General features: G+C 47.7%; 1 protein-coding gene across 1 annotated transcript; it reads left to right on the top strand.

Annotated features, from left to right (window-relative positions):
* Window positions 1-5,080: 5,080 nt before the first annotated feature.
* Window positions 5,081-15,016, top strand: CUNH2orf72 (chromosome unknown C2orf72 homolog). Its single transcript, XM_033229879.1, has 3 exons — window positions 5,081-5,895; window positions 8,698-8,811; window positions 12,195-15,016. The coding sequence occupies exons 1-3, from the start codon at window positions 5,085-5,087 to the stop codon at window positions 12,332-12,334; spliced, it is 1,065 nt and encodes a 354-aa protein (XP_033085770.1). The 5' UTR covers window positions 5,081-5,084; the 3' UTR covers window positions 12,335-15,016.
* The last annotated feature ends 12,113 nt before the right edge of the window (window positions 15,017-27,129 follow it).

Below are 27,129 nucleotides of genomic sequence, written 5' to 3'. Positions count from 1 at the left end.
ATCACCCAGGAGCTGAGGGGCTGCAGAAAGTTAATAGAATGAGACATATAGGTACAGGGGCAGGGTGTCTGTGGTGGGCACAACCCTCATGCCCACCCCACAGACACAGCTCACATTGTATTTGATACTCTATAAAAGGACACCTGCTCTAAGACTTGGGGGAGGAATAAGGTTGCCTCCAGTGATAACTGCCCTTTGCTCCACTTTAACCTCAATGGGCCTGACAGTTGAGATGCCAGCTTGGGTGCAGTTGGTGTAGCCCTGTCCTGGGGGAGGGAAAGGCCAACCAGGGCCCCATTCAGCTTTTAGAGACCATGGTTTCTTCCTGGCCACTTTTGGCTGGTGCCATTCTCCCAGAAGGGGACCTTGGGAGACTTACACTGAAGCTGTCACTTGATCTGGCCTGGTAGATTTGAAAGGAGGCCCAAATTGAGTGGCTTCGAAGTCACCATATGTCCTTGCGGCACAGATGAGCTGCTGTTCTCCTCCTCGCCCCTACTGGGGCCTCAGATGCTCACAGATCCCCACAAAGTCACCTTGCAGCTGTGGCCACCTAGGTGACAGGTGCACACACTCTCCCCCAAGTTATGTGCTAGGTGTCTGCTGATGGAGGACTGCCCCCACTGTGATGCCCTCAGCCAGTACAGGTGTGTCCTGGGGGCCTGCCTGCCCCTCCTCCTGGCACCACTGACTAGTCCAGGGCTCAGCAGGAGCATGATAGGCACTGAAGCCTGACCTCTGCCCCTCAGCATTTCCTGCAGGCTTCTTAAATCCCATTTATGCCTAGTGTTCCATTATTGGAACGCTGAGCATGCAGGAGTTATTTATAGCCTACTGCTCAAGGTCATTGCCAAGGTCTGATTTTTCACATGCCTGCAATTCAAAAAATTGCAACCTCCTGCATAAGTGGGTTAACAACCCTTCACCAGACCCCTAAAGTTCAGGTGAAACTGAGATATTTAACCGCCATAAGAACACCAGCTGGCACAGAGATCTGCATTCCTGGTGCCCTGATGGGAACCAGCCTGGGCCTGGCAGAGGAGGAAACGAGGCCCCAGCACATCGGCGGGCAGGTCTGCTCCACCTCAGGGGCCCCCAGCGCTTGTCACACCCAGTTTCAAGTTTCCAGCCCCTCTTCCCACCTCAGCCTCATTCCTCCGTGGGTCCTGGGGCCTCCTCCAATTTCCTTTCCCTCTGAGGTCTTCCTCACATTCAAGCTCTTCCTCCCTCTACCTGGCTCCCCAGGAAGCCAGAAAGTCTCCCCTGGTCTAGCCTTCCTTCTAGCCCCCAAATCAAACATCTTAGGGAAAAAGAGGGAAAGTACAGGGAAAGAAGAGAGGAAGGAAGAGAGAAAGGGCAAGGTGGGGAGAGGGGAAGGGAGGAAAGGAAGAAAGAAGGAGAGGAGAATAGGGTGACAGAGCGTGAGTAAAGAGGAGAAAGGAGCTGGCAAGCAACTAGAGGGACAATACTCCTTGTTTTCCAAACCAGCGCTTTCTGGTCACTCTGTTTTGGTTTGTTTTTTGTTTTGTTTTGTTTTGTTTTGTTTTTGTTGTTTTTGTTGCTGTTGTTTGTTTGTTTGTTTTTTGAGACAAGTTCTTGATCTCTCACCCAGGCTGGAGTGCGGTGGCGCAATCACGGCTCACTGCAGCCTCAACCTCCTGGGCTCAAGCCATGCACCCACCTCAACCTCCCAAGGAGTAACTGGGACTAGGTACACACCACCACACTCAACTAGCTTTTTGATTTTTGTTTGTTTGTTTGTATAGGGATGGGGTCTCACTATGATGCCCAGGCTGGTCTGAAACTCCTGGACTCAATCAATCCTCCCACCTCAGTTTCCCAAAGTACCGAGATTACAGGTGTGAGCCACCACACCAGTCTCTTGTCACTTGATTCCCACCAAATTCTGTTTAAGTGAACATGAAAAGGTAAAGTATTTCAGAAATTCCAGTTTACTTTATATCTTCATTGAACACCAGAGAAAGAAGAAGTCCATTAATTTTATGATGTTTTCTAGGGTGTGGAGGGAGAGGAGGAAGAAATATTCTTGGTATCTTGCCTTTAAAAAAAAAAAAAAAAAAAGATCTTTGCAATTTCCTGTTAATTTAATACCAGAACCTTTGCTGTGTAAATAACACAGATAAAGATAAACTGTACTGGCCCTGGACTCCAACCTTTGTTTAACATTCCACCCCCCTCTGATCCATCCCCCATACCACCTATGGAAATTTGTAATTATTTGTGGAGATTTAGAGGCTGAGAATATATAGCTTAGGAGGCAGAGCATGCTGGTTTTAGACAAGCCTTGTTAAGAATGTGCTAAAAATCCCAGTACACCTGACAGTTCTTCTCTAGAACTTGTCTTTCTCTCTTCCTCAGAGGTGGCCTGGATGGGGTTAATTCCCTTTCCGGTCAACTTTTAGGTCTCGCTCTGGCTTTGCCACCCATACTCCCAGTCTATTATACCCACTTAGTCTGTGCTTTGGTGGCATGGCCTTGCACTGTTATTTAGACAAGTGATTTAATCCCTCTTACTTGCTATTATTGAGCACTCTTAGTTCCTTTTTTTTTTACACAGCCTCACTCTGCTGCCCAGGCTGGAGTGCAGTGGTGTAATTTCAGCTCCCTGCAACCTCCGCCTCCTTGGTTCAAGCAAGTCTTCTGCCTCAGCCTCCCAAGTAGCTGGGATTACAGGCACGCACCACGATGCCCAGCTAATTTTTGTATTTTTAATCCAGACAGGGTTTCACCATTTTGGCCAGCCTGGTCTCGAACTCCTGACTTCAGATGATCTGCCGGCCTCAGCCTCCCAAAGTGCTAAGGTTACAGGCATAAGCCACCATGCCCAGCCAGATTTAGTTTCCTTTTTGATGGGGAACTTCCTCCAATAGTGTTTTCAAAGAGGCATATGTGATATGCCTTCTGATTCTTTACATACCTGATAATTTAGCTAGAAATACAAATCTAGGGTCAAAGTTATTTTTCTTTGATACTTTAAAACAATTTTTCCATTTTTTCTTAAACTCAAAGTTGTTGCTAAGAAATCTGAAGTCAACCAGATTTTTGTTCCTTCCTTAGTCCTTCTACTATCCAGCTTCTGGGAATACAAGTGCGATGGCCCAAGCTTTAGCTGCCAATTTGGATCATGAAGATGTCAGAGGGCAACAGTGACCTGGCATGAAATTTCAGCCCTCAAACACCTAGTAAAGCAGAACTATTATACTATTTCAGCCACAAACTGTCCATCTCCAAATTCTACAAAAGAGAAAAAGAAGTTTTCATTGTTATTAGTGTTGTCTGTGTCATTAAGAAATGAATCTTAATTCATATATCCATTAAACCTGCTTTGTTTTATACTTTCCAGAAATCTAATTATTTTTATTTTTTATTTTATTTTATTTTATTTTTTGAGACAGAGTTTTGTTCTTGATGCCCAGGCTGGAGTGTAATGGCATGATCTTGGTTCACCAAAACCTCCACCTCCTGGGTTCAAGCCATTCTCCTGCCTCAGCCTCCCAAGTAGCTGGGACTACAGGTATACGCCACCATGACCGGCTAATTTTGTATTTTTAGTAGAGACAGGGTTTCTCCATGTTGGTCAGGCCGGTCTCGAACTCCCGACCTCAAGTGATCCACCCGCCTTGGCCTTCCAAAGTGCTGGGATTACAGGCATGAGCCACCGTGTCCGGCCCCAGAAGTCTAATTATTTTTCCCAGTGAATTCATGTTTCCCTAGATATCAGCTACCTTGGCTGGCGATGAGTAAATCTAGGCTCTTCCTATATCCCACCTAGGAACTTAAGGAAGGGGGGTGTGATGGGACTTGCCTCTGGCATCAAATGTGAATGTAGCCACTCCCCATGTACCACCCTCACACACACCAGACACCCCACTCGGGGAACTTCTGGGCACTCTCCCCTGGCCAATGAATGCTCTTTCATATGGTGGGTCTTGTGGTTGGAATCCCTGACTCATGAAGTGGGAGGAAGAGGCTGCCCGGTCTGGTTGTTCCGTGCTGCTAGCCCCAGCCTGATATCGCCATCCCTGGCTAGCACAGCTGTTTTCTGCCTCCCAGCACCATGGCAGTGGTGGGGGGTGGAGATGTGGTTAAGAAATGTTCTATTCAGGCCAATGCAGGCAAAGAAAAGAGCATAAGTGTATAGTGTTCACTCAGCCTATCCCCCTTCTATAGCACCGAAGGGAGGAGGCGACAGGCCTTTCCCAGTTTTACATTGGTTTCTCAGAGTCCTTACTAACTCCCCTCTTGCTTCTGCGGCATCTTTAGGATACTATTCAGATGAAGGCGCCAGCCCTTTAAGTACATTATCATCTTGTCACTTTCTGCTTTAATTTTACATTTCATTAAAAATTATGTGAGATGTAAAACTCAGTTCTTCAGTTGCACTCGCCAGATTTCAAGTACTCAATAATAGTCACATATGGTGCAGATAATATAAAACTTTTCCATCATCACAGAATATTCTATTGGACAAGGCTGACCTAGACCCTTAGAAGGAAGGGAAATGCATTCCTGCTTCTGACCTGGCCCCTTGCCCCCGACGCAGATCAGAGCACCATCCGTGTCCTGCATCTGGCCCCCTTGACTTTCTGCTTTACGGAAACAGTCTGGGTTTTACCCCCAGCGCCTAGGGCAATACAAGAAATATTTGTGGAAATAGTGGACCCTCGGTCAGTTTTTGCTAAATGTTGAAGATTAGAAGGAAAGCTGGGTGGCAGAAATAACCCCTGCATGCTCTCTTTTATCTCACCTTCCTACCCACTGATATGCACCCTCCGCCCCTTACTCCCCTACCCTCCACCCCACCTCCGCAAAACCCTAAACTGTGCGGGACTCTGCTCCAGGTCTCCAAACCATCTTATCTAGTGATGGGATAATTGTCTTGTCTTCCCACCCTCAGCTGCCCAGCGCCTGCACCTAGTAGGTGCTCAGTGAGTATGTGTGGCATGGACGAATGAATGAATGAATGAATGACTCTCCGTTTTCCCGCGTCTGCGCAGGGACTTCGGGAGGAGCCACCCTTGAAGGGCTGGGGAGAAAGCCCTCTTCTCCAAACAGGGCCCGCGATGCGGGCTGCGCCCAGGGGACCGTGCACACAGAGGCCCCGCCCGGGGGCCCGGGAGTCCGGCTGGGCTCGGCCCTCCGGGGCGTGTCCTCCGTGCCGGGGCGCCACCGCCCCGAGAGGCGGGCAGCGGGTGCGCCCGAGCCGCGGCGGCCGCAGAGGGCGGGCGGCAGCCAGCATGGAGCGCGAGCTGGAGGCGCTGTCGGCCCGGCCCGCGCGCCCGGCCGAGCCTCCCTTCCAGGCGCTGGTGGAGGCGGCTGGGGGCCGCGGGCAGGTGTTACTGGTGGGCGAGCTGTGGGAGCGCGAGCAGAGCCGCGCGCTCCTGCGGGACTTCGCAAGGGCGGTGTTCCCGCCGGAGCCAGGCACGGGCAAGCCAGGCGGCGCGGCGGCAGAGGGCGCGGGGCCCGGGGCGGCGCGCGGGGCGCAGAGGGCGGCGCGGACGGCGGGGGCGGCGAGGACGGCGGGGGCGGCGGCTGCGCGCGCCATCCGCTCGCAGCTGGTCTTCGTGCTGTGCCGCGCGTCGTCCCTGGCCGCCCGGGAACCGCGGCGCCGCCTGCGGGAGATGCTGCGGGACGTGCGCGGCCGGCGGCGGGCCGGGGCAGCGCTGGTCGGAGTGCTGGTGGCCGAGGCCGGGTCAGAGGACGCGGTGACGCCGGGGCTGCGGCTGCTGGAGGGGTTGCTGCGCGCCGTGTTCGGCCGCCAGGCTGGGGGTCCCGTGCAGGCGGCCGCCTACTGCCCCGGCCTCCCGGCCTCCTGCCTGGCCGTCCAGGCGGCCGCCTGCAGGGCCCTGCAAGCCGCAGGAGCCGGGCAACCAGGTGAGACTGCGCGGGGCCCGGCGGGGCCCGGGCGGGCGGTAGCTCGGGCACGTCCCCCAAGTTGGACCCCTTTGGCCAGTCCCCCTCATTGAGCAACGAGGTAAACTGAGGCTCAGAGCAGGGAAGTGCCTAGAGCTAGGCCGCGCAGCTAGCAGAGAACGGGCCCTGCGTAGGGGGTCGAGTCTGTCCCGGAAGGGTCCGGAGTGCACGGGAGATGCCTGGGGGAAGTGGGAAAGCTGAGAGGCCGAGCAGAAGGCAGAGGGAGTGGATAGAGAGAAGGGATGAATGGGGCAGGGCCGAGATCTAGGAGTTAGGGGGTGAGTGAGGGCGGGGAGAGGAAAAGAGGGTTAGGGAAGGAAATGGGAAAGCCTTGGGATGGGAAAGTTTCAAGGGAGTGGATAGGGGTTAAGGAGATTGGCGGTACCAGGAGGTAAATTCTAGGGCGCTGCGCAGCTAGAGATGCGTCGGGAGACCTAGGAGGGACGGAGGGGCATCTCCAGCGCGGTGAGGGCTGGTCCTGGAAGCCCTGCCTGGTTTTAGTAAGAGGGCAAGGAACGGGTGCTCGGGACTTGGAGAGTGGGGAGGTGAGAGGGACTAAGAGCACATTTTCTAGTGATTTCTGGCCGCCCACCAAGGCTGTGCACCCAACTGCTGTGTCCCTCTGCCTCCCCCAGGTCTACTGAGGCCACCTTTTCCCTCCACATTCTCCTAAAAGGTGGAAGGGGTTTAAGGGTCTTTTCCCAGCCCCCGTGACTGCTGCCATCAGCAAAAGGGTCAGGATCTCCTTCCTCCTGGAACGCAAGGCTTTACGGGAACTCTCCCGTGTTCTAGGATGAAAATATGCACATTAAGAGTTGCTGCATCTGGCAAACCCGGGAGATCTTTGCTTTCTCTCACTGCCCAGCTGGGCAGCCCTTCAAGCCCTCCAGCCTCTTCCTCTTAAGTGGATAATGCAGAGAGTGGCTGTATTGTGTGTCTCCTGGAGTACTGGCGTTGGTCGGGGGGCAGGGGGTCCCAGCAAGGAGACCTGGTACCTGTAATGCTACCAATGTCACATTCACCTGCCAGCCTGGCCTGCCTAGGCGAGTGCGCCTGCCCTAACCCTCCTCCGTTAGGGCGCAATCCCTTTTTTGGTTGAGGTTGTGATTGTTCTGATTTTTGTTTCAACCCCTTTGCTGACCTGGCCTCCTAGGGAAAGAAGGGAATTTACACACATTTTCTGTACCCTAAAGAGTGCATGCTTTTTCTTTTTTTTAGATGGTGTTTTGCTTTGTTGCCCAGGCTGGAGTGGCAGTGGTGCGATCTCGACTCACTGCAACCTCCGCCTCCCGAGTTCAAGCGATTCTCCCATCTCAACATCCCAAGTAGCTGGGACTACAAGCGCCTGCCACCACGCCTAGCTAATTTTTGTATTTTTAGTAGAGACGGGGTTCCGCCATATTGACCAGGCTAGTCTCGAACTCCTGACCTCAAGTGATCCACCCACTTTGGCCTCCCAAAGTGCCCGGATTACAGGCGTGAACTACCACGCCCAGTCCCTCCTAAGCTTTTTGTAGACACTTTGCTGTTGCCTCAGCCTGAAGAGCCTTTTCTCCTCCCTCCTCCTCACCTGGCCAATCCCATTTGTGCATTCAGAACTGGACTTCCTCCTCCAGGAAGGCTTCCTTGACTTTCCCTGCTCCCATTTGCAAGTTCACTGGCGAAATCCCAGAACCCTTTATCCCTTTGCTCTCTGAGCTCTTACCACATGATTTTTCGTTCCCTTGTGAACATGATTTTGTTCCCTTGTGGGTTTAAACACCATCCGCAGTCCCATTTCCTGATACCATGCCTGGCATGCAGAAAGAGTGAATGAATCCTCTCTTCCTTTTAAATAAACACTAATACTTTTGAGATTTTAACACTTTGCAAGGGAATTGTTCTCTACTATGTTAAGCGCTTTCCTACTTTTATAAAAACATACTGAACAAAATTAAACCTCTCACAAATGACTAAAGGTAACGAGTGTGATTATAACTTATAGCCCACTGATTTCTTTGCCGCTTTTGCAATGGACAGCACTATTATCCTCACATCAAATGGATTCATGTCACTAGGATTTCGCTAGTGGTTGCATCTGTTTTTTTTAAAGTTTTCCGATTTCTTTCCTCACTGTCTGATGATAATTCTTATTCTAGGTTGCTTGCCTTTTGGCAGTGCCCTTTTACCCAGTTTATGGTACCTAATCCAGCTGCTTTTGGGTTGAAAAACTAAGGATACAGTCTCATTACATTTGGGTGCAGGTTGAGAATAAATAGGTCCTGAACAAAGATTATGAACAAGGATTTTCCTTGTTTTGGTTGCCTGAAGTCTTTTAAAAAAAACCAACCAAACAAATAAACAACCTTGTTCCTGTTGACTTTATAGATTACTAAAACATATATCTATTCCTGCCAAGAAAGAGTTTGAACTAAAATCAGAGGGAATGTGCAGCTCTTTGTGTATTTTGTTTGGTGCTATGTAATTGTAATTAATTTCATGTCATTTTCAATGCTTTAGTTTCCCCAACATGGTACCTACATCATAGGGTTTTTGTGAGAATTAAATGAGATAACATAGATAAAGTAAAGCAATCATTTTTAAAGTTCGTTTTTAAAGTACAAAAACCCACCCACTTTTGCAAGTCACACTTTGTGTTTTTAATCAGCCAGTTGAAACTAGGGCAGTTGACAGTTGAGGCTCTTGATTTGCTAAACAAAATCTCTCAGTCTTGTGAAGTGGGAACCATGTGACCCTCTGACTCAGGTTTTGTGTTCTTCCTAGTGGAAGGAGCCTGGGAGAGACCAGGCCTCCCTGGACTACTGGCCTGCTTTTCCTGGGGTCCCTGGAGCCGGAGGAAGGACCAGGATGTTGCTGCCTGCAGAAGCCCAGCTCATGGTGAGTGCTCCCTGACTTCCTGCACCCTGAGGGCCAGGTGCATGGAACTATGGGAGTGGTCACATGAACTTGGGGACCTTAGGGACAGAGTGGACCAACATCTGTGGAGTGCTTGCCATGTGCCAGGTGTGGGGGTGAGCAATGTGAGGTGCCCATATGCCAGGCAATGGGCACATGCACTCGGTCAGGCTGGGCTCTTTCCCCAGGAGTCTCCACCTAGTAAAGACAGTATGGGGAGGACTGTAACAAAGGTGTCTCCAGGTGCATGCTGGGGTGCATGGGACCAAACACAGTGAGTCTCCCTGGAGGATCCAGGGAGCATCCTGGAGCAAGTGACATTTGAACTGGGGATGAAGGGATTTTCATAGGCAGAAATGGGAAGGTTTAGAAAAGGAGCACTGAGCTAAGGAGTTGGACAGCATGATGTCATGATCAGAAAAGGGACCACCATCAAGAGGCCCCGGGAGTAATGTGCAGAAGGAAACCAGTGAGGGCCAAGGCTGAAGGGAAGAGTTTGGACCAAATCAGGGTCCCAGATGTGCAGCCTTCAGGAGTAGTGTGCCATGAGCAATTGCTGAGCAGAGAGATTGGGGTGTGTTTAGAGAGGTGGACTCTAGGAGTGGGAGTCACCTCGGCAGAGCCCAGCTAGGAGGAGGCTGCCATGTCCCAGGAGGGGTAACAGGTGACCTGAGCCCGACCTGGGCAGTGGGAATGGAGGGGAGAAAACTCACCCGGCAGCCACATCTGGGTGGAATCATCAGGCCACTAAGTGGAAGTGAGCGAGAAGGGGAAGGGGAAGACACCCCTAGATGTCAATGCTGATGTTAGGGACATAGGAAGTGCGCTGATCCTCCCCTTTGCCACATGAGATGCTTTAAGACACCTGTGGATGCCTAAAACCATGGGTAGCACTAAGCCCAATGTGTACGCTGTGTTTTTTCCTGTACATACATACCTGTGATAAAGCTTAATTTATAAACTAGGCACAGTTAAGACATTTAACAATATATAATAAAAGTTACATGAATGAGGTATCTCTCTGAAAATATCTTATTGGACTGTACCGCAGGTAACTGAAACTGGCTACAAAACATTGTAGAAATGTACAAAAATATTTTCTTTCTTTATATCCTTATTCAATAAGCTTTTCCTATTTTAATTTTTTTTTTTGCTAAAAACTAAGACATAAACATGTGCCTTAGCCTACACCTACACACAAGGTCAGGATCATCGGTATCACTGTCTTCTGCCTCCACCTCTTGTCCCACTGGAAGGTCTTCAGGGCCAATAACACACATGGAGCTATCACCTCCTATGATAATGCCTTCTTCTGGATACCTCTTGAAGAGCCTGCCTGAGGCAGTTTTACAATTAACTATATATATGTAAACTTTATATGTGTGTGTGTATATACATATCTTTATATATATACATACATAAGTAGAGGGAGTACACTCTAAAATAATGTTAAAACATGTAGTAGGCCGAGGCTGGCGGATCACCTGAAGTCGGGAGTTCCAGACCAGCCTGGCCCACATGGTGAAACCCCATCTCTACTAAAATACAAAAATTAGCCAGGCGTGGTGGCATATGCCTATAATCTCAGCTACTTGGGAGGCTCAGGCAGGAGAACTGCTTGAACCTGGGAGGCAGAGGTTGCAGTGAGCCGAGATTTTGCCAATGCTCTCCATCAGCATTGCACTCTCTCTCTCTCCATATATATATATGTAGATATATATATATATATGGAGATATGTATATATGGAGAGATATATATCTCCATATATAGATATTGACATTGGCACATATATATATGGAGAGAGAGAGAGAGAGAGAACAGTAACAGTCATTTCTTATTATTATCAAGTATTGTCTACATTGTCTACAGTATATAACTGTATGTGCTAGACTTTTGTATGATTGGTAGTGCAGTAGGTTTGTTTCCACCAGCACTGCTGCAAACATGTGAGTAATGCTTTGTACTGCAACATCAGGACAGCTACAAGGTTACTAGGTGACAGGAATTTTTTAGTTGTGGTTTTTTTTTTTTTTTTTTTTTTTTTTTTGCGATGGAGTCTTGCTCTGTTGCTCAGGCTGGAGTGCAGTGGCGTGGTCTCGGCTCACTGCAAGTTCCGCCTCCCGAGTTCATGCCATTCTCCTGCCTCAGCCTCCTGAGTAGCTGGAACTACAGGTGCCCGCCACCACACCTGGCTAATTTTTTGTATTTTTAGTAGAGACAAGGTTTCACTGTGTTAGCCAGGATGGTCTCGATCTCCTGACCTTGTGATGCGCCTGCCTTGGCCTCCCAAAGTGCTGGGATTACAGGCTTGAGCCACCGCGCCTGGCCTGTGTGTTTCAATCTTACGGGACCACTCTTATTAAGGTTCATAATTGACCAAAATGTCATTATGTTGCACATGACTGTACTTACTGCTTTGGAATCTTCTTTCTTCATCAATAACATACTATAACTGCCTTCCACAGCAATAGTTATATATCAATAACATATTTTCTTTTTTGAGGTAATTCTAGATTAACATGCAGTGGCAAGAAATCATACAGAAATCCCAGCACTTTGTGAGGCCGAGGCAGGAGGATAGCTTGAGCTCAGGAGTTCGAGACCAGCATGAGTGACACAGTGAGACCCCGTCTCAAAAAACAAAAAAGGAGATCACACAGAGAGATCCTGCGTACACTTTGCCCAGTTTCCCCCAATGGTAACATTTTGCAAAACTGTAGTGCAATAGAACAAATTGACATTGGCACAATCCACAGATCTTATTCAAATTTCCCCAATTTTACTTCTGTTCAATGTGTGTGTGTGTGTGTGTGTGTGTGCGTGTGTGTGTTTAGATCTGTGGAATTTTATGTATTATCTTTAATGCCTGAACCCCATTATATGAGTGAGCCATAGTTCACTCAACCAGTCCCATTGTTGGACATTAAATCAGGACACTTTCAACTGCAAGTAAAGATACCATGACTCAACACTAGCACAAGCAGTAAGAGAAATCATTATCCCACCTAAAAGACAGTCCAGAGGTGGAGTCAGCTTCAGAGTTGGTTGATTCAGGGGGTCAGCAAGGACCCAGGCTTGCTCTTTCTCTCTGTTGGGCCATCTTCAGTGTCAGTTTCATCCTTAGGCCGGTAGCAAGATAGTTCCAGCAGTTGCACTAATTATTCCTAATTATTTTCTTAGGATAAAATCCTAGAAGTGAAATTTGTGGGTCAAAGGGTATGTACATTGTTAAGGTTTTTGATATGTATTTTGTTTTGGTTTTTAAGTAGATATTTGCTGGGGCCAACTTTCTCCTTTTCCTTCCTAAATAACTTACCTATAACCTTTCTCTTCTGATTCAGTGATTTCTTCTCCTGTGTTCCAGAAAACTTCCAGGAACCTGAGGAGGAGCTGGCACTAACAGCCATATTTCCCAATGGAGACTGTGAGGACCTTGGAAGGGGGTCAAAAGCCTGTGATGGAGTCGTCCACACTCCTGCTGAGCCCACCGGAGACTCAAGATGAAGGCTGGACCCTTGCGCTGTCCCTGGCTCTAACCTACAGACTGGGGGCTGGCTCCCTCTCACTGGCCCCCAGGTCTCCATGGAGACTACAGAAAGCCCCGCCTGCTGGAGGCCTGCCACACTCACAGTTACCAGCTAGACGGTGGGGCTTACTAGGACAAGCAGGACCTAAAACAGTGTCTCCCCTGGGAACCTACTCCCCACCCAGCGTTTGCTGAGTCTGATCACAGGGAGGTTATCTTGTCTGTCTTGCTCAGTTTCTCTGAGCCACTGAGACAGATGGCTCTCTGCTTTGAGGCTCTGCAGAGCTGTGGCATCCCATGGTGTGTTTGCAGTGTTCCGGGCACATGCATGGGCACCAATCATTGAGAATGCAGCTGGGAAGAACTCTGGGCCAGAAGTCATCAGAGCTGAGGTGTGGCCTTACACATGTCACTTAGTCTCTGGGGCTTCTGTTTCACAAATGCGTGAGGGGGCCACCAGCCCAGTGACTTTAAACCAGGGGCAGCTTGTCCCTCCAGGCAGCACTGGAAATGTGTGTGTGTTGAGGGGGTCACAGTGACTGTGGGGGCACCCCTGGCATCTAGTGGGCATCCCACAATGTGCAGAACAGTCTCTGACAGCAAAGAATTGGTCCATTCCATGCCAGTTGTAGTACCTTTAAGACATTCTGGCGGAGCCAATGCCTTCTGCCTGTCACAGTACCCCAGAGCACAGAGGGTCAGGCTTCCCTGGACCTTGGCTCCCAGAGCAAGCCAAAATAAAGACCACACTGTTGCCTTGGGGGCTTGTCGGGCCAGGACCAAGAAGGTCTGTGTGCTGCAGGGCCAGGATGGAAATAGCCATGCATGCCTGTGAGAACAAAGAGCCTCTTTCTTTCTCATGTTGACGTGGACTTTCTGTGCCAAGTCCTCTGGGTATAAGAATGCTAGGGAATTCCTATAGGCACCAAACAGAAGGAAAGCCAGGGGGTTGGACTACTGGGTATGGACTTGCTGTAGGTCTCAGGTCCTAGCCTAAGCTCATTGCAAACACAGCCCCTCTGGGTTCTGTGTTTCTGTGGGGTTCTGGAATCCCTTCCTCTGTGTCCGTGAGTCTGACAGAATCGATGATGTTCCCTTAGAGCCAGGAAATCCATGTGTTTACTCGCAGAGGGAACTCACCATTACCTCCCTTGTCTTCTTTGCCTGCCTTGGAGAAATCCAGAGTCTTCGGAATGGCAAAGGCAGCTCCTGGATTTCCCTGGAGGGGAGGCACCAGCTGAGGGAAGTAGCTCCTTTCATTCATGATGCACAGTTTACTCAGCAGACACACAACTGTGCCTACTATTTGCTCAGTGTCCTGCAAGGTGCTGCCTAACATTGATTCGTTATTTCAGCTGTCTCCAAGATGGTGCCAAATGGTGCAATGGGAAACCTGTTTTGGTTGGGGGCCTCTATATCACCGGCTCCAGAACTCCCGGCTGCTAGGGTAGCCCCTACCCCCAGCCTCTTGCCCCTGGACAGCAATGGGTCTCACCTTTAGCCTCTGCCCCCGGTTCTGGTCTGACCCAACAGAGGGGCTCTATGATATTGAGGAGGGGCCCTTCCTGCTCTGTGCCTCAACCTATTCTCCCTAATAGGGAGTCTAATCCTATTCCTTCCCTGCCTGATGAGGATGGTATGAGGACGAGCAGGACGGCATCTTATTTGGGGTTTTTTTGGCAGTGGGGCTCATTTTAATCCTGCAGGACTACCTGCCAGTAGATCCATCCAGCTGCTTCCTTGTAGCCAAGAATGAGCTCAATGAATTGTGATTCACTGATTTTATTGATTTTGTTTTAAAACAGGGAGACTGGCATGTTTGAAGCTGCTATCATTTTCTATCTCTTATTTTCTTTGTAATCACCTTGTTAAAGTTTTCTTATTTGGTGGGAGAGGGAGCTTTGTCTAAGTTTGGAATTTGCCTAGGGCAGAAGTTTATAAGGCTTCATAACCTTTTGTATGTATTGACAATATTTGAAACTTGGGAGATTACATATAAAAAATACCTAGTTTTCTGGGTGGAGGATGGGGCATGCTGTCATCTCAAGTCTGCTGCAGCTCACCCCCACCACCTTTACCCCCTCCCCCACCCTTCCCATCCCCCACCGCACTTCACTCATGGAAGATGTCTGCCTGGTGCTGGTCCAGGCGGGCATGTGAGTTTGTAGCCTCTGCTCCAAGGGATGGTTTACACATTTTTAGTTTCATGACCTTCAGTATTCCTGTGAATGGTTCAAGAGAGAAAGTCTTCGTTTACTAAGATTTGGGTTCTGCCTCCCAAGTGACCATAAAGGGCTGGGATCCATCTCAGCTTCTTTGAGATGTGGTCACCGTAAGCATCATCATTGTAGGGACAGTCTCATTGCTGTCTTCTAGCAGACAGAAGAGTTAGGTGCCAGAAGGGACAATCTTGACGGTGGGTCCCTTCCCTGAAGGACTTTAAGAAGGCATAAAGGTTGGGGTGGAGGGTGGTGTGTGAAGGCGGAGGCCCTTGATTAGGTCAGTGGTCCCTGGGAGCCCTCCTGGAGAGGCTGCCAGCCGGGTGACAGTCTGGGCTCTCAGGTACTAATCTTTGTAATATGGCAGTGGTTTGGCGCTTCTGACCTAAATTGATAATTCCCATATCTAATAAAACCAAGAAGTACCTCGTTGATATCTTATTGAAAGCAAAATGGATCTTCTTCATTCTCATAAGGGGCTCCTGACCCGCACCCTGGAGAGAAGGGAAGCTTGGCAAATGGTGGAAATCTGTGGCCTGAAAGCCTCCCAGCCTCTGCCCTGGATGACATCGCCCCTGCCCTACCAGCTGGGATTAAAAAACCGGTAGCCAGAAAGTATAAGTACGTATTTAGAAAATGATTTTTACATTTTTATAGAGACAGGGTCTCACTACATTGCTCAGGCTGGTTTCAAACTCCTGGGCTCAAGTGATCCTCCCACCTCGGCATCCCAAAGTGCTGAGATGAGAGGCATGAGCTACTGGCCAGATTTTTGAAAAGATAGCATTCAGCTTAGGATACAATGGTGTGTGTGTGAGCGTGTGAGCACACACATGCATGTTTAACCAGAGCTAAAACAACCTTAACTGAGTCTCAGAGAATGCTTTCTACTATTTGGGTCACACTTTTTCTCCTCTCAAAGTGTTTGTCTCCAAACTTTAGTGCACAAGAGTCCCTTGGTTGTCAAACCCAAAACTTAAGGCAAGCCTGCAAAGGGGCCAGGAGCTGAGCCCACCTACCCTAGCAGAGAACCGTGGAGTCAGCCTTGCTGGAGAAGGTGAAGGAGTGCCTAGTTAGCTCGAAAGCAACCTGTGCTTTAAAGTGTAGCAAAGCAAAGCTGCAGGCTTTATTCCCTGGGGTCAGGAGGCCTGGACTTTGTCCTGTTTGTATGGCAAACACAGCCAGCCCAGTGAGTGACTGCAGGAAGCTGGCTGTTTGTATCCAGGGGCTGCATAACCGCTTCTGACCTGGTTTTGTGTGTTAGTGGATCAAGGATTGGGACAGAGGCGGAATTTGGCCTGAGCAGCCTGCCACTTGGGTAACCTTGGAGCTCAGGAAGAAATGAAGTGCAAGGCAGGGTGGATAGCCAGGATCCCACATGGACCCTTCAGATGCTTTTGGTCTGAGCCAGAGCCCTCTGGGTCCCTTATATTTGGGACTGTCTAATTGGGACTGGAGGCAGAGATGGCCATACTGGGACATGTCATGGTTCACACTGTAGTGGGGACCAGGATGTGGGGTAGCTCAAGTCCAAACTAGGGCTGGGTGCTGAGGCCACTGTTGGGCTGTGGTTTTGGCAAGGGTGAGAACCCTCTCTGGTGTCCTCCCTGGGCTCCCCAGCCTCAGCTGGGACTCCTGCCACAAATGCACACCGAGGACTGCCTGTTCTTTGACCAGTGAAATTCAGAGACCCTCAAGGAAGGCTTGTTGTTGTCCTCGTCTGCACTCGCTTAGTAATTAGGTGCCTCGCTTAGTCCTGTGACCAAGCCTGATTTTGAGTCGTGGTTACAGAAATGTAATTTGTGCCTTGTAGCCCTGAGTTCCTCCTCTTCCTCACCAGTTAACAATATCTCAGAGCAGGGTGTTGTCCTGAATCATTACCCCAACCCCAGCCTAAGCTTACCCTGACCACCACTGTCCCAGGTATATCACTGGCTCCAGAATTCCTGGCTGCCAGGGTAGCGCCCGCCCCCAGCCCCTTGCTCCTGGACAGGAGGGAGTGGGTCTCACCTTTAGCCTCTGCCCCCGGTTCTGGTCTGACCCAGCATATGGCAGCTCCAAAAAGCAGACAAAACCCTGAAGGAAGGCCAAAGGGCCAGGCCTGAATGGGAGGTCAGAGGGAAGAAGGCCCAGGAGAAGGTCTAAGCCAACCTTGTCTAAAAGGAATCTAACGCAGGCACGTAGGTAGCTGTCTATGGTGGCCACATTAGAAAAAAGTAAAAAGAAACAGATAAAATTAATTTTAATCATACATTTCATTTAGCCCAATATATCTAAAATATCATTTCAACTGTAAATTATCGAGACATTCTGCCCTCTGTTTTGCATATTGTCTTGGAATCCCATGAGAAGTTTACACTTAGAGCCCAATTCAGATATTACATTTTCATCAGAAAAACTTTATCTGTATTTAGATTTCATTAAATGTACACATCCTCAAATTGTTTCAAATATACTCAAAGGTTTTGCAATTATGGAATTAGTATCTATTTTTAAATTTCAATTAATTAAAGTTTAGAATGCATTTCCTCAGATGCACTAGCCACATTGCAGCTGCTCTATAGCACCTGTGGCTGGTGGCTACTGTATTGGACAGCACTCCTTGAGAACAGGAGAGGCCTGGCGCGGTGGCTCATGCCTATAATCACAGCACTTTGGGAGGCTGAGGGGAGTGGATCACTTGAGGCCAGGAGTTCAACACCAGCTTGGCCAAGATAGTGAAACCCCATCTCTACTAAAAATACAAAAATTTGCCGGACATGATAGCGGGCACCTGTAATCCCAGCTACTGGAGGCTGAGGCAGAGAATCGCTTGAACCCGGGAGGCAGAGGTTGCAGTGAGCGGAGATTGCGCCACTGCACTCCAGCCTGGGTGACAGAGCGAGACTCCGTATCAAAAAAAACAAACAAGGCCGGGCGCGGTGGCTCAAGCCTGTAATCCCAGCACTTTGGGAGGACGAGACGGGCAGATCACGAGGTCAGGAGATCGAGACCATCCTGGCTAACACGGTGAAACCCCGTCTCTACTAAAAAATACAAAAACTAGCCGGGCGAGGTGGCGGGCGCCTGTAGTCCCAGCTACTCGGGAGGCTGAGGCAGGAGAATGGCATAAACCTGGGCGGCAGAGCTTGGAGTGAGCTGAGATCCGGCCACTGCACTCCAGTCCGGGCGACAGAGCGAGACTAGACTCCGCCTCAAAAAAAAAAAAAAAAAACAGAGGAAACAGGTGAGAGGCCTTTCTGGGGTTCATTGTGATTCCTGCGGCATTTGCCTCCACAGTCACCCAGAGCTTGCTGGTCACCCCAGACCCTTGGGCAAGGGCAGGACAGCGGCGTCCAGGAGTCGGCTTGTTCGGGGCAGCCTTCCAATTGCCCAAAATATGCGCCCTCCTGGACACTATCCTTGGAAGAGAACCTAGTTCCTTACCGATCCTTTCGTACCTCAGTCCACCCAGACCAATTCCAGCCTTGATGAGGCGTTTCCCTCTGACCCAGCACCCACCCATGAGAGGCCCGTGTCACCCGGCTGCGTTTCGCATCTCTGCTCCCATGAATAAATGCTTTTACTCTAAAAACATGTGGCACGCGTGTTGTACGTGAAACAGCCACCAGCCTCGTGCTGAGTAGCCATAAAATCCGTGGTGTATTGAGCGCTGCGCTGCGCGTCCCGACGGCCCTGCCAGGTAGGTGGATCCAGCCATCCCTTTTCCTTTTGCGGGAGAGGCTGGGCTCGGGGGACGCCCGCGGCCACAGCGCTGCGCTGCGAAGTGGCAGAGCAGGGATTTGATTCCCAGGCTCCCGGGCTCCACGGGCCTCCCCTTTCCACCTTATCTCCGTGCAGCTCAAGAGGCAGTCGAGCTCGATTCTTGACCGGAGAACGGAGCCCTTCTAAAACCCGGGGACTTGAATGCCTGCAGGCTGCGCGGTGCGGTAGGGGCGGTCACAGCTTCCTCCCCAGCGCCCACCTCCTAGGAGGCATTGCGCCCACTAGCGGGCGCCGCGGGGAGATGCTCTGGGCAGCTCGGAAACCACGGTGGCCTCGCCCGGAAAGAGAGCGCATAATCCAGGGTCAGGCACCGCCGCGATTTCCTCCCCGCACCCTGACAAGGCTCCCAGCCCAGCCCATACCTGTGTGAGGCCACAGCTGACCTTGATTGGGCTTTAAGAAGTTTTGTGTCACTCAACTTTGGAGGGAGGTTGTTTCTTTTTTTTTTTTTTCTTTCTTTCTTTTTTTTTTATTGGGCTGTACTATGCCTTTATTTTTCCAAAGAAAGAGATTAAATATAATCTTTAATTGTCTTGTTCAGAATCTATACATTGAGAATTATGTCAATATTTTAGTCCATCACCTGGGAAATCATTAATATTTTACAGCTTCTAAATATTATTATATTTTTGTAAAGTTTAAAATATTTTGATGCTTCATAGAACAAAGTAAACTTTAAACTCTGCAATGTGGACGAATAAGAAAACACATTTTGGAACGATGCAAATTCTTAAGAGTAATTAAGTAATTAAAGACTAGAAAGCAAAAGAGATACAAACAATAGTAGAATAGAAAGAATATACAAGGCCACAAAAAATACATTTGCTGAAAATCCTAGTTAGATTAATGTGGTTGACCAAATAGCACCCCTGAGAACCAGAATTCTGCCAAAATAACTAATTAATGCTCAGTACAAATTAACTAACGAATGCTCAGTACATTTCGAGGAAACCAAAGTCAGTGTTTCTTCTGGTGAATCACACTTTTGTAAGAAAGCTTTCTCCTTTAAGGACTAGCTCTAAACATTGAGTAGTAAAAATTGTAAGAGCCCTTCTTTGCGACCAGACAGGTCTATGTTCATGTTGTCTTCTATATAAAAAGAGGATAGCAATACATTAATTGTTGTACCTGGGAGCTCAATTAAATGGTACATCTAGAAAGTCCCTAGTAAAGACACTGACATAAAGTAATAACTTGCCTGCACCTGAAATATACTACTGCATCTTATTTACATTTCTAATGTTCCTGTTCTTTGCTATTCAACCCTTCAATAAATCATTATATATATATATATATTATTATACTTTAAGTTCTAGGGTACATGTGCATAACGTGCAGGTTTGTTACATATGTATACTTGTGCCATGTTGGTGTGCTGCACCCATCAACTCGTCAGCACCCATCAATTCGTCATTATATCAGGTATAACTCCCAATGCAACCCCTCCCCTCTACCCCCTCCCCATGATAGGCCCTGATGTGTGATGTTCCCCTTCCCGAGTCCAAGTAATGTCATTGTTCAGTTCCCACCTATGAGTGAGAACATGCAGTGTTTGGTTTTCTGTTCTTGTGATAGTTTGCTAAGAATGATGGTTTCTAGCTGCATCCATGTCCCTACAAAGGACACAAACTCATCCTTTTTTATGGCTGCATAATATTCCATGGTGTATATGTGCCACATTTTCTTATCCAGTCTGTCACAGATGGACATTTGGGTTGATTCCAAGTCTTTGCTATTGTGAATAGTGCCGCAATAAACATGCATGTGCATGTGTCTTTATAGCAGCATGATTTATAATCCTTTGGGTATATACCCAGTAGTGGGATGGCTGGGTCATATGGTACATCTAGTTCTAGATCCTTGAGGAATCACCATACTGTTTTCCATAATGGTTGAACTAGTTTACAATCCCACCAACAGTGTAAAAGTGTTCCTATTTCTCCACATCCTCTCCAGCACCTGTTGTTTCCTGACTTTTTAATGATTGCCATTCTAACTGATGTGAGATGGTATCTCATTGTGATTTTGATTTGCATCTCTCTGATGGCCAGTGATGATGAGCATTTTTTCATGTGTCTGTTGGCTGTATGAATGTCTTCTTTTGAGAAATGTCTGTTCATATCCTTTGCCCACTTTTTGATGGGGTTGTTTGTTTTTTTCTTGTAAATTTGTTTGAGTTCTTTGTAGATTCTGGATATTAGCCCTTTGTCAGATGAGTAGATTGCAAAAATTTTCTCCCATTCTGTAGGTTGCCTGTTCACTCTGATGGTAGTTTCTTTTGCTGTGCAGAAGCTCTTTAGTTTAATTAGATCCCATTTGTCAATTTTGGCTTTTGTTGTCATTGTTTTTGGTGTTTTAGACATGAAGTCCTTGCCCATGCCTATGTCCTCAATGGTACTACCTAGGTTTTCTTCTAGGGTTTTTACAGTATTAGGTCTAACATTTAAGTCTCTAATCCATCTTGAATTAATTTTCATATAAGGAGTAAGGAAAGGATCCAGTTTCAGCTTTCTACTTATGGCTAGCCAATTTTCCCAGTACCATTTATTAAATAGGGAATCCTTTCCCCATTTCTTGTTTCTCTCAGGTTTGTCAAAGATCAGATGGCTGTAGATGTGTGGTGTTATTTCTGAGGACTCTGTTCTGTTCCATTGGTCTATATCTCTGTTTTGGTATCAGTACCATGCTGTTTTGGTTACTGTAGCCTTGTAGTATAGTTTGAAGTCAGGTAGCGTGACGCCTCCAGCTTTGTTCTTATGACTTAGGATTGTCTTGGCAATGCGGGCTCTTTTTTGGTTCCATATGAACTTTAAAGCTGTTTTTTCCAATTCTGTGAAGAAAGTCATTGGTAGCTTGATGGGGATGGCATTGAATCTATAAATAACCTTGGACAGTATGGCCATTTTCACGATATTGATTCTTCCTATCCACGAGCATGGTATGTTCTTCCATTTGTTAGTGTCCTCTTTTATTTCACTGAGCAGTGGTTTGTAGTTCTCCCTGAAGAGGTCCTTTACATCCCTTGGAAGTTGGATTCCTAGGTATTTTATTCTCTTTGAAGCAATTGTGAATGGAAGTTCATTCATGATTTGGCTCTCTGTTTGTCTGTTACTGGTGTATAAGAATGCTTGTGATTTTTGCACATTAATTTTGTATCCTGAGACTTTGCTGAAGTTGCTTATCAGCTGAAGGAGATTTTGGGCTGAGACGATGGGGTTTTCTAAATATACAATCATGTCATCTGCAAACAGGGACAATTTGACTTCTTCTTTTCCTAACTGGATACCCTTGATTTCTTTCTCTTGCCTGATTGCCCTAGCCAGAACTTCCAACACTATGTTGAATAGGAGTGGTGAGAGAGGGCATCCCCGTCTTGTGCCAGTTTTCAAAGGGAATTTTTCCAGTTTTTGCCCATTCAGTATGATACTGGCTGTGGGTTTGTCATAAATAGCTCTCATTATTTTGAGGTATGTTCCATCAATACCGAACTTATTGAGAGTTTTTAGCATGAAGGGCTGTTGAATTTTGTCAAAAGCCTTTTCTGCATCTATTGAGATAATCATGTGGTTCTTGTCTTTGATTCTGTTTATATGCTGGATTACGTTTATTGATTTGCGAATGTTGAACCAGCCTTGCATCCCAGGGATGAAGCCCACTTGATCATGGTGGATAAGCTTTTTGATGTGCTGCTGAATCCGGTTTGCCAGTATTTTATTGAGGATTTTTGTATCGATGTTCATCAGGGATATTGGTCTAAAATTTTCTTCTTTTGTTGTGTCTCTGCCAGGCTTCGGTATCAGGATGATGTTGGCCTCATAAAATGAGTTAGGGAGGATTCCCTCTTTTTCAATTGATTGGAATAGTTTCAGAAGGAATGGTACCAGCTCCTCCTTGTACCTCTGGTAGAATTCAGCTGTGAATCCATCTGGTCCTGGACGTTTTTTGGTTGGTAGGCTATTAGTTATTGCCTCAATTTCAGAGCCTGCTATTGGTCTATTCAGGGATTCAACTTCTTCCTGGTTTAGTCTTGGAAGAGTGTAAGTGTCCAGGAAATTATCCATTTCTTCTAGATTTTCTAGTTGATTTGCATAGAGGTGTTTATAGTATTCTCTGATGGTAGTTTGTATTTCTGTGGGGTCCGTGGTGATATCCCCTTTATCATTTTTTATTGCATCTATTTGATTCTTCTCTCTTTTATTCTTTATTAGTCTTGCTAGCGGTCTGTCAATTTTGTTGATTTTTTCAAAAAACCAACTCCTGGATTCATTGATTTTTTTGGAGGGTTTTTTGTGTCTCTATCTCCTTCAGTTCTGCTCTGATCTTAGTTATTTCTTGCCTTCTGCTAGCTTTTGAATGTGTTTGCTCTTGCTTCTCCAGTTCTTTCAATTGTGATGTTAGAGTGTCAATTTTAGATCTTTCCAGCTTTCTCTTGTGGGCATTTAGTGCTATAAATTTCCCTCTAAACACTGCTTTAAATGTGTCCCAGAGATTCTGGTATGTTGTATCTTTGTTCTCATTGGTTTCAAAGAACATCTTTATTTCTGCCTTCATTGCGTTATGTACCCGGTAGTCATTCAGGAGCAGGTTGTTCAGTTTCCATGGAGTTGAGCGGTTTTGATTGAGTTTCTTAGTCCTGAGTTCTAGTTTGATTGCACTGTGGTCTGAGAGACAGTTTGTTATAATTTCTGTTATTTTACATTTGCTAAGGAGTGCTTTACTTCCAATTATGTGGTCAATTTTGGAATAAGTGTGATGTGGTGCTGAGAAGAATGTATATTCTGTTGATTTGGGGTGGAGAGTTCTATAGATGTCTATTAGGTCCGCTTGGTGAAGAGATGAGTTCAATTCCTGGATATCCTTGTTAACTTTCTGTCTCGTTGATCTGTCTAATGTTGACAGTGGAGTGTTGAAGTCTCCCATTATTATTGTATGGGAGTCTAAGTCTCTTTGTAAGTCTCTAAGGACTTGCTTTATGAATTTGGGTGCTCCTGTATTGGGTGCATATATATTTAGGATAGTTAGCTCTTCCTGTTGAATTGATCGCTTTACCATTATGTAATGGCCTTCTTTGTCTCTTTTGATCTTTGATGGTTTAAAGTCTATTTTATCAGAGACTAGGATTGCAACCCCTGCTTTTTTTTGTTCTCCATTTGCTTGGTAGATCTTCCTCCATCCCTTTATTTTGAGCCTATGTATGTCTCTGCATGTGAGATGGGTCTCCTGAATACAGCAGACTGATGGGTCTTGACTCTTTATCCAGTTTGCCAGTCTGTGTCTTTTATTGGAGCATTTAGTCCATTAACATTTAAGGTTAATATTGTTATGTGTGAACTTGATCCTGCCATTATGATATTAACTGGTTATTTTGCTCGTTAGTTGATGCAGTTTCTTCCTAGCCTCGATGGTCTTTACATTTTGGCATGTTTTTGCAATGGCTGGTACCGGTTGTTCCTTTCCATGTTTAAGGCTTCCTTCAGGGTCTCTTGTAAGGCAGGCCTGGTGGTGACAAAATCTCTAAGCATTTGCTTATCTGTAAAGGATTTTATTTCTCCTTCACTTATGAAACTTAGTTTGGCTGGATATGAAATTCTGGGTTGAAAATTCTTTTCTTTAAGAACGTTGAATATCGGCCCCCACTCTCTTCTGGCTTGTAGAGTTTCTGCCGAGAGGTCTGCTGTTTAGTCTTATGGGCTTCCCTTTGTGGGTAACCCTACCTTTCTCTCTGGCTGCCCTTAAGATTTTTTCCTTCATTTCAACTTTGGTGAGTCTGGCAATTATGTGTCTTGGAGTTGCTCTTCTGGAGGAGTATCTTTGTGGCGTTCTGTGTATTTCCTGAATTTGAATGTTGGCCTGCCCTACTAGGTTGGGGAAGTTCTCCTGGATGATATCCTGAAGAGTGTTTTCCAACTTGGTTCCATTTTCCCCCTCACTTTCAGGCACCCCAATCAGACGTAGATTTGGTCTTTTTACATAATCCCATACTTCTTGCAGGCTTTGTTCATTTCTTTTTCTTCTTTTTTCTTTTGGTTTCTCTTCTCGCTTCATTTCACTCATTTGATCCTCAATCGCTGATAAGGATTTCAGTTGATTTCTTCCAGTTGATCGAGTCGGTTACTGAAGCTTGTGGATTTGTCACGTATTTCTCGTGTCATGGTTTTCATCTCTGTCATTTCATTTATGACCTTCTCTGCATTAATTATTCTAGCTATCAATTCTTCCCCTCTTTTTTCAAGATTTTTTGTTTCTTTGCGCTGGGTACGTAATTCCTCCTTTAGCTCTGAGAAGTTTGATGGACTGAAGCCTTCTTCTCTCATTTCGTCAAAGTCATTCCCTGTCCAGCTTTGATCCGTTGCTGGCGATGAGCTGCACTCCTTTGCAGGGGGAGATGCGCTCTTATTTCTTGAATTTCCAGCTTTTCTGCCCTGCTTCTTCCCCATCTTCGTGGTTTTATCTGCCTCTGGTCTTTGATGATGGTGACGTACTGATGGGGTTTTGGTACAGGTGTTCTTCCCGTTTGATAGTTTTCCTTCTAATAGTCAGGACCCTCAGCTGTAGGTCTGTTGGAGATTGCCTGAGGTCCACTCCAGACCCTGTTTGCCTGGGTATCAGTAGCAGAGGTTGCAGAAGATAGAATAATCCTGAACAGCAAGTGTACCTGTCTGATTCTTACTTTGGAAGCTTCCTCTCAGGGGTGTACTCCACCCTGTGAGGTGTGGGGTGTCAGACTGCCCCTAGTGGGGGATGTCTCCCAGTTAGGCTACTCAGGGGTCAGGGACCCACTTGAGCAGGCAGTCTGTCCCTTCTCAGATCTCAACCTCCGTGTTGGGAGATCCACTGCTCTCTTCAAAGCTGTCAGACAGAGTGGTTCGCGTCTGCGCAGGCCTCTGCTGCTTCCCCTTTTGTTGTTTAGCTGTGCCCTGTCCCCAGAGGTGGAGTCTACAGAGACAGGCAGGTTTCCTTGAGCTGCTGTGAGCTCCACCCAGTTCGAGCTTCCCAGCGGCTTTGTTTACCTACTTAAGCCTCAGCAATGGCGGGCACCCCTCCCCCAGCCTCGCTGCTGCCGTTTCGGTTATATCGCAGACTGCTGTGCTAGCAATGAGGGAGGCTCCGTGGCCGTGGGACCCTCCCGGCCAGGTGTGGGTATAATCTCCTGGTGTGCCCGTTTGCTTAAAGCGCAGTATTGGGGTGGGAATTTCCCGATTTTCCAGGTGTTGTGTGTCTCAGTTCCCCTGGCTAGGAAAAGGGATTCCCTTCCCCCTTGCGCTTCCCAGGTGAGGCAATGCCTCACCCTGCTTCAGCTCTCGCTGGTCGGGCTGCAGCAGCTGACCAGCACCGATTGTCCGGCACTCCCCAGTGAGATGACCCCAGTACCTCAGTTGAAAATGTAGAAATCACCGGTCTTCTGTGTCGCTCGTGCTGGGAGTTGGAGACTGGAGCTGTTCCTATTCGGCCATCTTCGGGAGGTTGTTTCTAAACCGAGCACATCCTAAGAATTTTTTCCGTGATTTCACTATGTTCTAAAAAATAGAGCTCATTTTAGAGTCTTGGACAGGGCAGGGGTTTGAGAACCGTAGGTCTGAGTTCCAGCCCTGTGCCAATAACTAAATGACTGGGTATTCATCCAATCATCAGAGAAACATTTATTGAGAACCTATTATGTGCTCAATAACTGCTAGTTACTCTAGTGGGCAGTGAGATGAATTACCCAAGATGTGGCATTGCCCTTGAGTAGTTCCTTGTCTAGTTGGGACCGGGGCAAGGAGATGTGATACCAGCTGTGTGGAGTAAAGGCTTTAAGGGAGCCCATGGTGGGCTGGGCCAAGAAAGGCTTCCAGGAGGAGGTGCCGCCTGACTGAGACTCAAAGTAAGTGGTGTTAACCTGGAGTGTGGGGGAGAGAGCCTTGACGACAGAGACACTAGCAGGTACAAAGGTCAGCGACAAGGTACATGGCCATGTAGCCACTCTGGGAGTTTCAGGGGTTCAGGATGGCTGGAGTGTGGCACGCCAGAGCCACACTGCAGACACATGAAGACAGTCCCACCATCCTGGAGGAGAAAGTCGTGCTCCTGTTGGTTCTGATCATGCTCCTGACTGGCTGTGAAGAGTGGACCGAAGCCTTCTGGGACTGTAAGCAGGAAGTCAAGGCTGTAGGAGGCAGTCGTGGTCTGGAAAGAAGAGGGGGAGGCAACTATTGGGTAACGGAGTAAGGATGGGAGAGGCCGGTGTGAGAGATTAAAGAGGAGATCTGGTGCTGACTGTTGTGGGAGAAAAGAAGGGTCAGATTTCTGTTGCAGTGGCTGATGGATGTCCTTCACCCACACTGAGGTCAAGGAAGGAGACACACAACTCCGGGGCCACAATAGCGTGCACAACTTTGAGGTCACTGAGTTGAAGGAGCCTGTGACTCCACCAAGCAGAGATGCCTGGGAGGTGTGTGAGTCTGTTCTCAGGAGAGAGGGCAGGGCAGTAGAGACACGTTATTTTTCTTTTTTTTTTCTTTTGAGAGGGAGTCTGGCTCTGTCGCCCAGGCTGGAGTGCGGTGGCCGGATCTCAGCTCACTGCAAGCTCTGCCTCCCAGGTTCACGCCATTCTCCTGCCTCCGCCTCCCAAGTAGCTGGGACTACAGGCGCCCACCTCATCACCTGGCTAGTTTTTTTTTGTATTCTTTAGTAGAGACGGGGTTTCACCGTATTGGCCAGGATGGTCTCGATCTCCTGACCTTGTGATCCGCCCGTCTCGACCTCCCAAAGTGCTGGGATTACAGGCTTGAGCCACCGCGCCCGGCCGA

Source organism: Trachypithecus francoisi, unplaced genomic scaffold (assembly GCF_009764315.1).
Source record: "Trachypithecus francoisi isolate TF-2019V2 unplaced genomic scaffold, Tfra_2.0 Lachesis_group13, whole genome shotgun sequence".
NCBI lineage: Eukaryota > Metazoa > Chordata > Mammalia > Primates > Cercopithecidae > Trachypithecus > Trachypithecus francoisi.
Note: the sequence above shows the minus strand (reverse complement) of the source record. Positions and strands in the feature narration are given on the sequence as shown.